Here is an 11,846-nt window from a genome sequence, read left to right as displayed (position 1 = left end):
ATAAGCAAATGTAAAATGCTAGACAAATTTTTTGTGCTATCCCTACCGGTGAAACTATCTTCTACCGGTGACCCAAGAAATTTAGCTTTATGCCAAAGCTTGCTTCAATTGAAATTTAGCTAAATTAAGATTACCAAACATCATTTTTTATTTGTATATACAAAAATTCTAAATAAATCTCTAATCATCCATATATCTATACCCACTATATATTCAATAATAATTACAAGACCCATTAAACATGGAAAAGCAAAAACTAAAACTGAATTAAAATTGAACTAATTCTCATGACCCAAACCCTTAATCTCACTCAAAAGGAGGGCAAAGCAAAAATTCTAAACTTCTCAAATAATCTTTTGTATGAATACATAATCCACCATATTCAAAAATAGTTACAAAACACTCTAAAACACCAAGAAATAGAAACTGAAACTGAAAAAATTAAAATTGAACTAATTCCCATGAAAAGTACTCAACATCTGATCATCTATGTAATATTGACAACTTATCTGCAAATATTCCTTCCTGCAAAGGGAAGAGTAGAAGGAATGAGAGAGCCCCTGTACCTTCAAAATTTACCAGGTACAAATGAATCCATCCCACAACAAAACAACATATAGGCCTTATCTAACAGGTTAGGATCTCCAGCCTGCCCTTGCTGCTATATTGATCACCAAGAAGACGAAGAAAAAGAACTAAAAAAGAACCCAAAAAAAAAAAAAAAAAAATCTTCCACTTCCTGTCTGGAAGGTGAAACTAATGGGCCTGTAGTTTACATATTACAGTTAATAATTCATCCTACAAGGTTAGTCACTTATTTTGACTATAAATGGCTCCACATTTTTGTCCCACCTTGGATGAAAACCAGGTTGTCGGTGAGTCTTAGCTAGCTCTCAGTTAGACCAACCTCAGACTTATCTCCTTCGTCCACGGGTAGGTTTAGATCAGGTAGCGCAAAATTATTCTCCCGATTTACGTTCTGCTGCTGCATTTCGTAAGAACCATCGGGTGTAGGCAGTTGTTGCATGGAGTCCTGACCGTCAGTTCTCACATCTAGATGCAGGATTGAAGGAATCGGGGATCCTATTATAGGCACCCTTTCTGCTGCTGGCTGTGATTCCAAATCAAGCTGCAATGGTTGTATTCCATGTAGTATATTAGATGAGAGTCCAAATACAGTAAAATAAATACTGGCTGGAAATATATTTTGCGTAACAGAGAGAGCAAGTTGATAGTTCGATGCATTTAAATTTTTGCAGCAGACAAGCCAGAGTTGATTGATGATCAACAAACAGTAATTATTCATTGCAGGAGTGAACCCACATCCAAACAGTGCCCTCTATCAAGAGAAACAGATAATATTTCCTTTAACTAATCAAAAATGGAATGAATGCATGATGTTGCAGTTGGCACTTAATCCTACAGAACAAAAATCGCATACCAATGACATGGTTGCATTCTACGTATGCAGTTGCTGTACTATACTACTGATGCTGAACATCAGAAATGCATGATATCTGTCTGCCTTGCATGTAAATTTTCTAGGTGAGACAACAGAATCTCGGTCCTAGGAGGGTTTGACAAAAAAGATGTATTTAAAATGATTCTGTTTCCCCTTTGAATGAAGACCTCTTATTTCCTTGCTGCCAAACACAGAAAATTATAGTACCACACGGCCATACAGGAATGGCAACGAGATATGGACAGTTATATTATTATATTCCACAATTGCATGTCACGTGGGTCTTGTCAGAGAACCAATAGAAATGAAGTTTTATTCCTTCTAATGTTTCCTTATATTTGTTCACATGCCTTATCCTTCCATCTAATGCAATGTCATATATTTGTACTAACACAGTCCAACGAAATATATGACATTAATGACTGCTTGTAGGCAGTTTTTTTATATCCTAGTTTTGACTAGTGACAATGTCGGTTGGATTTCTCAAATTGAAACATCCTAAATAACAAAATAACAAATGCAAAATCTGCCAATATATACATATATATATATATATAAACAAGATATAAAACCTTAGTCTCACTTGGTGGGGAGGTATATGTATACATATATGTATAAATAAACTTCATAAAAAGGTAAAAATCAGAAACTTCTATACCCAAAATGGAACATTTTCTACTTAGAAACTTCTATTTGCAAGGTCTACCTTTTAAGCTTCGCTTTGGTTGGCATTTAGTTTCCAATTTTATACCAAATATTTATGAACAACAAAATTTTAACCTTACACTACTGATTGTGGGACTTATTCCTGTAACACCTACCACTCAAGGAAAGTCATTTAGTGATCAGTATGTCAAAATGATATTTGCATAGAAAAGCTGATGCTTCAGATTTATTAATTTATCAACATAGAGCTAGTAATCTTCATGCTCATTTGCATCGGGAACTTCCATGAAATCAAGTTATTTAGCATTCGAAATAATATTGCAAGGCAATAGCATTGCATCCACTCAGATAATTGTGAGTGGTATGCCATTATCAATGACATAAAAACATAGAAATGAATTTTCAGCTGTCATCTATAAGATTCTGTAACTGGATTTTGCAGCACATCTTTTGACAAAAATCTTCACTTATTTATTTAAACAAGGATATCTGTGCCTCTGCCAATAGCATTCATATGAAAATCTAAAACCCCAGATACCATAAAGAGAGAATGAGTTTTTGGTTATCAACGAGTACACAGAAATCTGTGTGGGCTCAACCCCAAGGAGATTTGAACCCTGTTTCGGAAGAAGGCCGTTATAGTCTCTCATCACTAGGCCAACCCTCAGCGCTAACAGAGAATGAATTGTATACAACAAGAAATACAATAAGATGAAGAATAAGAATCAGTGATAACACTACCTTGAGTCTCTTTAAGCTTTCATTCGCAGCCCTCTGTTTCTCCAAATTGACAGCTAAGGTTGCCAACTCCTACTCAGAAGAGAATCTAGAAGTCATTATTCAGTATTGTCAACAAGCAAAACAATCTGAACAACTTGATCCAGAATTTAAAGCCATACCATCTTCAAATGCGTTCTTTCCTTTAAAAGCAAGATCTCCTGCTCCTTAAGTTCAGCTAATGTCTGCAGCAGACAAACAAAAAACATTATAACTACCGATATGAAAAGAAAGAATGGGATAAGAAAAAAGAAAGAAAAAGAAAATACCAAACAAACAAAATAAAGGAAAAGGCCAAAATGAAATTAAAGAAATAAAAAATTCTGATTTAGAATCTTGAATGATTGGACGTAAGATAGATATTAATGTTTCTTCCAACAACTAGGCATTTAACTAAACGATTTTTATGGATCGTTTCATCTTTTTCTTTCAGCAAAATGGTACTTTCCAAATTTTAAAAAGGTATTTACACTATTTATCCAATGTGAATATTTTATGTTCTTGTCAGGGAAAATATAGCAGATGTCCCATGGAAATCTATAAAATTTACATCCATGGTCCAACCATATGCAATTGGCCATCAAATGTCGCATTGGCATTCCTAGAAGAAGTAGCAGAATGTGGTTGATCCATAGCCCAGTAACCAAATCAAGATTTTTAAAATCATAACTACCTTCTTCTTTCTTGACCTTTTGATGGCGAGTGTTTCACTAGTAGCAGCAACCTGCATCATTCCAATCATTAGATATTCAAGTATTAAATGACCTCCACATTTATTTGTAATTTGCTCAACTGAACAGATGGAAAGCATTTATGATTAGATTAAATAATTTAATTGCAGGCTATACCAGGCTGTGTTTCTAGATACGAATAAACCATACACCATGATTTTACCCACTAAAGCATATCTAAGGACTCGTGTTACCACTTCAATAACAAGCACAGTATCATGAAACACAGAAACTCAACAAAATCATGATAGGATAACAGAGGGGTGAAGCAATTATTTGATAATGCAAGTCCGCTTACAAGTTTAGTTTGGTGGGCTGGGCCTCCACCTCAAGACCAAACAGAGCTCTTCGACATTGCAAAATTTCCAATGCCAAGAGCCCTTGGCAGGGGGTGCTTGTAATTCACAAACCCTTGTTGTATGAAACATTAGTTTGACTTAAATTCTACTTTTTCCGGACCCACCACCTACCCTAAAAGCTAACCCAACAGGCTGTCATCCAATGGAACAACAGCCCCAATCGAGACCTCAGATCTTTCTTCTTCTTTTTTTTTTTTTTTTTTAAACTCATAACAAGAAAGTGAAGAAAGTGAATTCTCCAACTTTTGACTGTGTTAGAGGGAGGGGATCAAACCAAACTTTTAACATTACACTACACACAAGTAACGGTCTTGGTCAAGCTGTCATGGTATTGTACAATCACAACCCAGTGAACATGTTTGTCTCGACGTCCCCCACCCATCCAATGACCAGACGGAACGACAATTGTGCGGTGCCTCGAAAGATGGCCAAGTATATACAGGACAAACAGACACGGTCAGATGCCTTCATACAACGGCGAGCACAGGATATCATTCCCTACACTCATATATTATTATATATAAAATAAAGTGCACAACAATGAACCTTTTGTTCTTTTGACAAAATGTAATTATAAATTAATACACTCTCAATTGAGACACCAAAAAAAAAAAATCTTGTGATGATTTTAACATATCTGAAATTGCAATCAACAATCAAAATAGCCCAAAGCCAAAACTAGTGAGGATTGTTAGTTTGAAAAATATGAGTTTTTTTTTTAAAATAAAAATAAATATTTTTGTTTTTGCATTAACGAGTATTAAAAAAAAGGTAATTAATTATTATTTTAAAGTGCACAACCACTCCCCCCACTCCACCAAACTTATCACAGGCCCTATCCCATTTGCCATGAAAACACGCCACGGTCGCCCGAGTTATTCTCGGACAAAATTGCCCAGAGTGTGGACATAGGGTTGACCCTAAACCAGGGTGTTTTTAGTCATTAGACAAAACCAATGACCTCGCACGCCGAGTTGACGAAACTGCCCTTGAGAAGGAGGGGTGTTTTCGTCTTTGGGCCACGAACATAACGCACAATAATGGGTTTCGGCTGGTGGGCAGAAGAAGAACAAGTAGTGGTGAGAGAATGAGAAGAAAACGTGATGAGTCATTCAATTTTCGGCCTCTGACCGCAAGCTTCGAACTAAAGTCACCCCCCCCCCCCCCAAAAAAAAGTAATTTATTCTTTTTTTTTTATTTAATAAAAGCGGCAGCTCAGAGATTAGGGTAGTTTGGTGATAGCTTTACGTGACGGTAGGATGGAGGACTCTCCCGGCCGGAGATCCGTGGAGATTCCCTTGGCTTTGTGGTGTTGTGAATTTTGCAGCGGCGACGGAGGTTGGAGACCGAGTTTGCGAGGATGCTTTTGGAAAATTAGGGAAAGGCGTGAATGAGAATGACAGCGGAACCGTGTGACGTACCTAGAGCATCGGACATATCGGAGTGAGATAGCGCCGGCCGGCGGAAAAGTGTCGCCGGCGGCAGGATAGTGAGAGGAGAGGGGGAAGGCGCGGGAACAAACCTTAGATCTCGCTGCGTCGACCGGCGAGGGCGCGGGGCGGCTGGACTCCTCGAAACCGTCGGCGGCGCCTCCGCTGGCGGAGGTGGCGCCGCTCCAGGAGAGCGGCGTGGTGGGGCTAGACCTCGGCGCCGGCTTCTTGGAGGCGTGGAGCGTCGTTCTGGAGCGGCGCTGCCTGACGGTCCAGTCGAGAGGCAAAGCCGGCGGCGGCAGAGGAGGATGAGAGTGGCTACTCTTGTGCGGCGGCCGCAGGGGGGCGTGGCGGAGACTCATGAGGAGGTCCGCCACCAGGGAGTCTTCGGTCATGGCGGCTTTGACCCAATCGTCGTCGTCGGCCATCGATTCGTTCGCGTCGGAGGGAAAGGGAAAAGGGAAAAAAGAATGGTGGCGAAGAAAATCGGATTGAGAGAGAGACTTGAGAAATAAATGTGGGGATGCGTTTGTTTGTTTGTTTGTTTGTAGGTATTTATATTTATATTTATATATATAATATATATAGACACATAGATATAGGAGGAGGAGGAGGAGGAGGAGGAGTAGGATTATTAGTAGGAGATTGAGATGGAGGTGGAGGTGGCAATATATATCATATCACAACCCTCGCATCGCAGTTGGTGTCCAAAGAACTCCACTCCGCCCCCACCCCACGCCAGGCATTAGGCAATGAATGGCCCCACCCCCACCCCCACCCCCCCCCCCCCCCCCCCCTCCCACGACGTGGCACTCTCCTCTATTCCTTTCCCTCCCTTTTCCTTATCATTCTCGTCTTCCCAAACATACCCTCCCAATTTCCCCCCTCCTCTTGCTTCATATTTTTGCAGTATAACAAGCAGATTTCCCAAACATCGCCTTATCCCCTGTCCAACTGGTTGTGTTTGATTCCTAGTAGTCCCTTTCATCTTCCATTAGCTCTTCTTTTCTTTTCTTTTCTTTTTTTTTATAGAATAACATGTGAATAGTTCAATTCAAATCCTTAACTCGAACCATCCTTTTAGTTCCTTTGCTCATGCTATGCACTTGTGAGTAAATAAAATGAACTCAGATTAGGATAAGTTTGGATATAGCTAGTGATCAAATTAGTTTCAAATTTTATGCTATATGAATAAATCTATCTTATTATTATAGCTCATGACTTCAAATTTTATTTTCATAATTAATTTTTATTTTTAAGTAAACTATACAAAAACTTTTATTGAAAATCACTTTTACACAAAAATGGGGCATTTGCAATTTCCCTTTTATCCTATTATTATTCATTAACTCTAATTAATTATTTAAAAATAATCATAATGTCCTCCCATCTTAAAATTCTTTCTTTTAATTATATGGAAATATATTTTATAAAATTTTCATCTAGGGTCTGTGATTTTAATATAGCATAGGGGTCATACTGCCTATATATATATATAGCAAAGGTTGTGATGTCTTTGGGAAATATGCCCAAGCAACAAGGTGTAAATGAAAGGGTGGTGATATTAGCTACGATTTAGTGGAATCCATTACTAGTAACAAGGGGTGTTGTGGCTAATTTGGAAAATTTGAGGGACTAATTTAGTGCAATATAAAATTTAAGAAGTGTTTAAACTAAATAAACTAAAGTTCAAAAGATGTATGATCAATTTACTCTCTATTTTCATTTTGATATAATTGTTCTTTTCTCATTATTTTTATAATAAAGAGTAAATTACACTAATTGCTTATGAGGTTTGACATAATTACAAAAATCACCCTTTTAGTTTGATAAACTACAATGATCTCTTATATATAATTAAAAATGAGATAAATTAACCATTTTACCCCTTTTTTTTCTTTCTCCTATCTCATTTCCTTCTTTATGCTTTCTTCTTTGTTTTCCTTTTTCATTTATCTAATTATAAAAGAAATAAAAAGAAAAGATTACCACTATCCACCAATGCCCATCATCATCTTTAAGTTACCTAACGATGATGCTAGATTTTGGGTTCGATTGAACCCAATGATCAAACCTAATTGCTAAGTTCAATTAAACCTAGTTGTTTTCTATTGCTATGTAGAGAGAGAGAGAACAACAACATTGTTGTTGATCAAACCTCTTGCTCATTATCGATTGTTGATAAGGAATCTTAACCTAGATCTGTTGTTACTATCGCAAATGTGATGAAATAGAGAGTAGCAGAGACCCAAACCTTTTTGCCACCAAATACATTATTATTGTGAAGAACAGTAATCATTTGTGTAGTTAGAGTTGAAAATTAAACAACTAAAACTATGTTATCAGTAATGATGAAGAAAACTAAAGTGAATGAGAAGAAAAAAATGAAGGTAAAGCTAGCTTCGTTACTCAAAAATGGTTAAGGGTTCAATGTGAAGAAATAAGAAAAAAAAAACTTGTTGAAAAGATAAGTCGTTGTCACTTCCATTCTATGAAAGAAAGAAGTTGTTAAAGCAAAAAAGAAGAAAACGAAAGAGAGATCGAGAAAAGATAAATGAAATCAAGATAACGAGGGTATTTTGGGACTTTTCAAAAATTTAACAATAATTATCTAATCACGAAAGGTTAAATGTATAAACTTTTGAATATCAAGAGAGATCATTATTATTTCTTAAACTAATAAATGTGTTCGTCTCTAATTGAACAAATTCTCAAGAAATGTTAGTGTAATTTACTAAATAATAAAAGGTTAAAAACCTTGGGATTGGTCTAATTATGATTCTATTTTTTTTTTTTCAATTTCAAAATCAAATAAAAGAATATACCAGGATTTATTTTCCGAAAAGGTTAAAAATAAAATAAGAATGAAGCATTAATATCCTTTATTGGCACGTAGACCCCACTAGTTTTTAAAATAGGTAAGAGATCTCAATCAAGTTTCTGTATATTGCCATATAATCCTCTGTGGTTAATGCCAACTTAAGTTGTTGTTAGTTGACCGTGGCGGACTTAGCTTAAAAGACTATTTTGCCCCTAATTGCATAATATAATATGATTATTATTAAAGTAATACTAACATTTTTATCCCCTTAAGTTTGAGTAATTGCTATTTTTCTATTAAATGAAGTCACAGTTAGTTGATCACCGTATTAAAAGATATGTTTAGGGGTATATATTTGGTAATTACAGTAAGTTATATTAAAATTATGTAATCAACATAAATATACATAACATTATAAGAGTAAAACGAAAGTTTAAATTATCTAAAAAATAAAAAATTTGAAGACCGATACCTAATGATACTCAAAATCATACGATTTCGACCAATAACAACTAGAACATACCACACATATGAACAATTATTTACCATTAACAAGTATATATATAAAATTTAAATTCAAGACAATTTAAATAATTATTTATTGAAATAATTATTTACATACACATTTTTTCCCCTTACATAATATATTTTTTTAATTAAAGAAATTATATTTTTAATTGCAAATATATTTATAATATGAGTAAAAAATATATAAATATACTTAATAACAAATATATAAAATATATTTCCAAAAGTATACTTTTAATTTAAATTTATTATGAATCCCATTGTTGATAAAGTGTGTGTGTAAGAGAGAGAATGTGTGTGCGCTAAAGGTCGTCGCAATAGGGTTGGAGCAACCTCATTATTGATTGGGAATGTTCATAGCTAACGACGATGGCAGTCAAACCATATAGGGATCGACCTCACAACAATGGTTCCTAACTAAATATGTTTAGGTAATCAGGTAGTGGATAAGTCAAGTCTCCTCAAGCAAAGTCAAGGAAGCATTAGGAAAAAGAGAAGTTGAAAGTGGTAAAGATCTAATGAGTTGAGTTTGACATAACGAAAATAAATTTGGGTTTTCTTGATGAAAATAAGCAACGATGTTGCAAAGCCCAGGTGTTGGTTAGAGATTTCTTCAATGAGTTCTCGAATGAGCTTATCATTGACAATTGAACTTGATGTGGCACCACCTAGAATTACTAGAATACTCATACGCGCTAATAGTCTCACCTGTCACGTGGATCATCGGAGAGACCGACACGTGGCAAGTCAACACTCCGGAGCGGAGCCCGGGAAATCCGAGTCGAACCGCAAGACCCGTTCCAACTTGACCGGGATTCTCGGGAGTCGTGCCCGCTCATCTCGGGTACCCCAAAACGGGTTCGCCTATAAAAGACAAGGACTCTCGCCAGGTATATTCAACCTCTACAGCTCTCTCATTTACTTCTACTTGCATTTACTCTACTGATTTGAGCGTCGGAGTCCACCCCGGGGAATCCTAGCCCTGGCCCTCCATTGTCTTGCAGGTTCTACACCCGAGGTCCGATATCACCAAGTCCGAGGTACCATTCCGGAGGTCCAATCGAAGAGATGGCACGTGGTGGTCCGGTCCCAAATACCATCATCATTTGGCGCCCACCGCGGGGCCGACGTCCAAACTCGCTAGCCTCTTCATTCTCTACCTCACGCTTCGGACTTCAACTCCTCATCTCAGACCTCGGTCTTTCCACGAGTGTCAAACGACTTTCACTCCTTGCTATAACTAACTACATGGCTCCCCGAAGAGACGTGACTCGTAGCCAGGTCGAAGCCAATCTAGAGGCCCCTGCAGCAAGGGAAAAATCCACCACCTCTAGCCAATCCAATGCCGGAGGACCGACTCACCAGGTTGGAAAACCAGGTCCAACAGCTAACTGAGTTGTTGACTGGTTATCTACACCAGGCTGAACAACATCGTTCGCATGTGCCCTCTCAGCGAGCGGAGCATCAGTCACCTCCTCCTGCTCGAGAGCCTCGTCAATCCCGCCTAGACGGGCCAAGAAATCCACTCCTCCGAGGCGGCAAGATCCACTTTTGCCCCATCGCGAGAAAGAGGGACTTCGCAGGAGAGGCGATTGCGTTTCCTAGAGAAGCAAGTCCAGGAACTTAAGAAGGGAAAGAAAGAGTTGCTCCACCTCGACTCTAACCAACCCTTGAGTAATGGCATCATGGCGGAGGTTCCACCAAAAAGGTTTCGTATCCCCTCCATCAAGCTCTATGATGGAAGCACAGATCCCTATGATCACGTCGAGCTTTTCTCCTCTCACATGCTGGTGCAATCGGGGTCGGACGCGATGTGGTGCCGGGCATTTTCGGCTACTTTAGGAAGACATGCCCAGACCTGGTACTCCTGCCTTCCCCATCATTCCATCAACAGCTGGGAAGAGCTGAAGACTTGTTTCCTAGCCCATTACGCTCCCTTGAAGCGCCACCGGAAGTCTTCCATGGCTCTGGTGAACATCAAGCAAAATCAGGGTGAATCCCTAAGGGATTTCGTGGCTAGGTTCAATGAGGAGGCGTTGAGCATTGACGAGTTTGATCAACGGATCGCCATGGTGGCTCTCCAGAATGGCTTGAGGGCTGGACCATTCGCTCAGTCCTTGGCTAAGACTCCACCTCGTACTTTCACAGAAGCCCTTACACGGGCTAATAAGTACATCAATGCGGAAGAGGTGATGAAGGTGAAGAGGGCTGAACAGCCTGATAAGAAGGAAAGAGAGAAAGAGAAGAAAAAGCCGATGGTGGAACAGAAGACGGACTACCGCCCCTCCCGAGCTCCAGATCGCCCGAGTTTTGGGGGTGCATGGGGAAGCCCGGTGAGTTACACTCCCCTCAATGCCAGTCGAGCAGAGATTTTACTGGCATTAGAGGATAAGGATTATCTGCGGCGTCCTCCACCGTTGAGGTCTCCACCCAACACTTGAAGTAAAAGGAAATATTGTCGTTTTCATCGCGACCATGGTCATGTTACAAAGGACTGCATCCAGTTAAAAGAAGAGATTCAGGAGCTTATCAACCGGGGTTACCTCCAAGATTTCGTTGACCAAGAAGGCATGAGTTCGGGTAGAGTTGAGTCCAAGTCAGATAATAGGAGGTCTCCCACTCGGGATCACTTCCGAGAGCGAAGTTGGACACCGTCTCGGAGAGAAGGAAAACAGCGTACTGGGGGTGGATGAGCTCCAAGACCTATCGTAAATTCGAAAGGCTGCATTACTATGTACTATAACCGATGAGTCCACACTAAGAGTTTCATGCCATGAGATTTGGTATTGCGACGGTTCGACTTGAGTCATCCTCGAGACGCGAATAAACTAACTCCGAATTGGGAAGGACTGTACCAGGTGATAAAATCCTTAAGTCCGGGGGCATATCGACTAGAAGACATGGGAAGCAAGTCCTTGAAGCGTACCTGGAATGTCCAAAACTTAAGGAAGTTTTTTCAATGAGGAGGGGAATTCCTCGAACCTCTTTGTACTCTTTCTTTTGCGACTAATGGCAAGACTTCGGATTCTCTCCATCTAACAGCAATCTCACAAAGGCCAATACTTCGCCAAA

At 38.9% G+C, this 11,846-nt stretch overlaps 1 protein-coding gene across 1 annotated transcript; it reads right to left on the bottom strand.

Annotated features, from left to right (window-relative positions):
• Nucleotides 1-469: 469 nt before the first annotated feature.
• Nucleotides 470-6,056, bottom strand: LOC127789592 (uncharacterized). Its single transcript, XM_052318527.1, has 5 exons — nucleotides 5,518-6,056; nucleotides 3,579-3,629; nucleotides 3,028-3,090; nucleotides 2,870-2,938; nucleotides 470-1,129 (listed from the first exon to the last, which is right to left on the bottom strand). Exons 1-5 carry the CDS (start codon nucleotides 5,851-5,853, stop codon nucleotides 887-889), a joined length of 762 nt encoding a protein of 253 aa, XP_052174487.1. The 5' UTR covers nucleotides 5,854-6,056; the 3' UTR covers nucleotides 470-886.
• Between the last annotated feature and the right edge of the window lie 5,790 nt (nucleotides 6,057-11,846).

Source organism: Diospyros lotus, chromosome 14 (genome assembly GCF_014633365.1).
Source record: "Diospyros lotus cultivar Yz01 chromosome 14, ASM1463336v1, whole genome shotgun sequence".
Taxonomy (NCBI): Eukaryota; Viridiplantae; Streptophyta; class Magnoliopsida; order Ericales; family Ebenaceae; genus Diospyros; species Diospyros lotus.
Note: the sequence above shows the minus strand (reverse complement) of the source record. Positions and strands in the feature narration are given on the sequence as shown.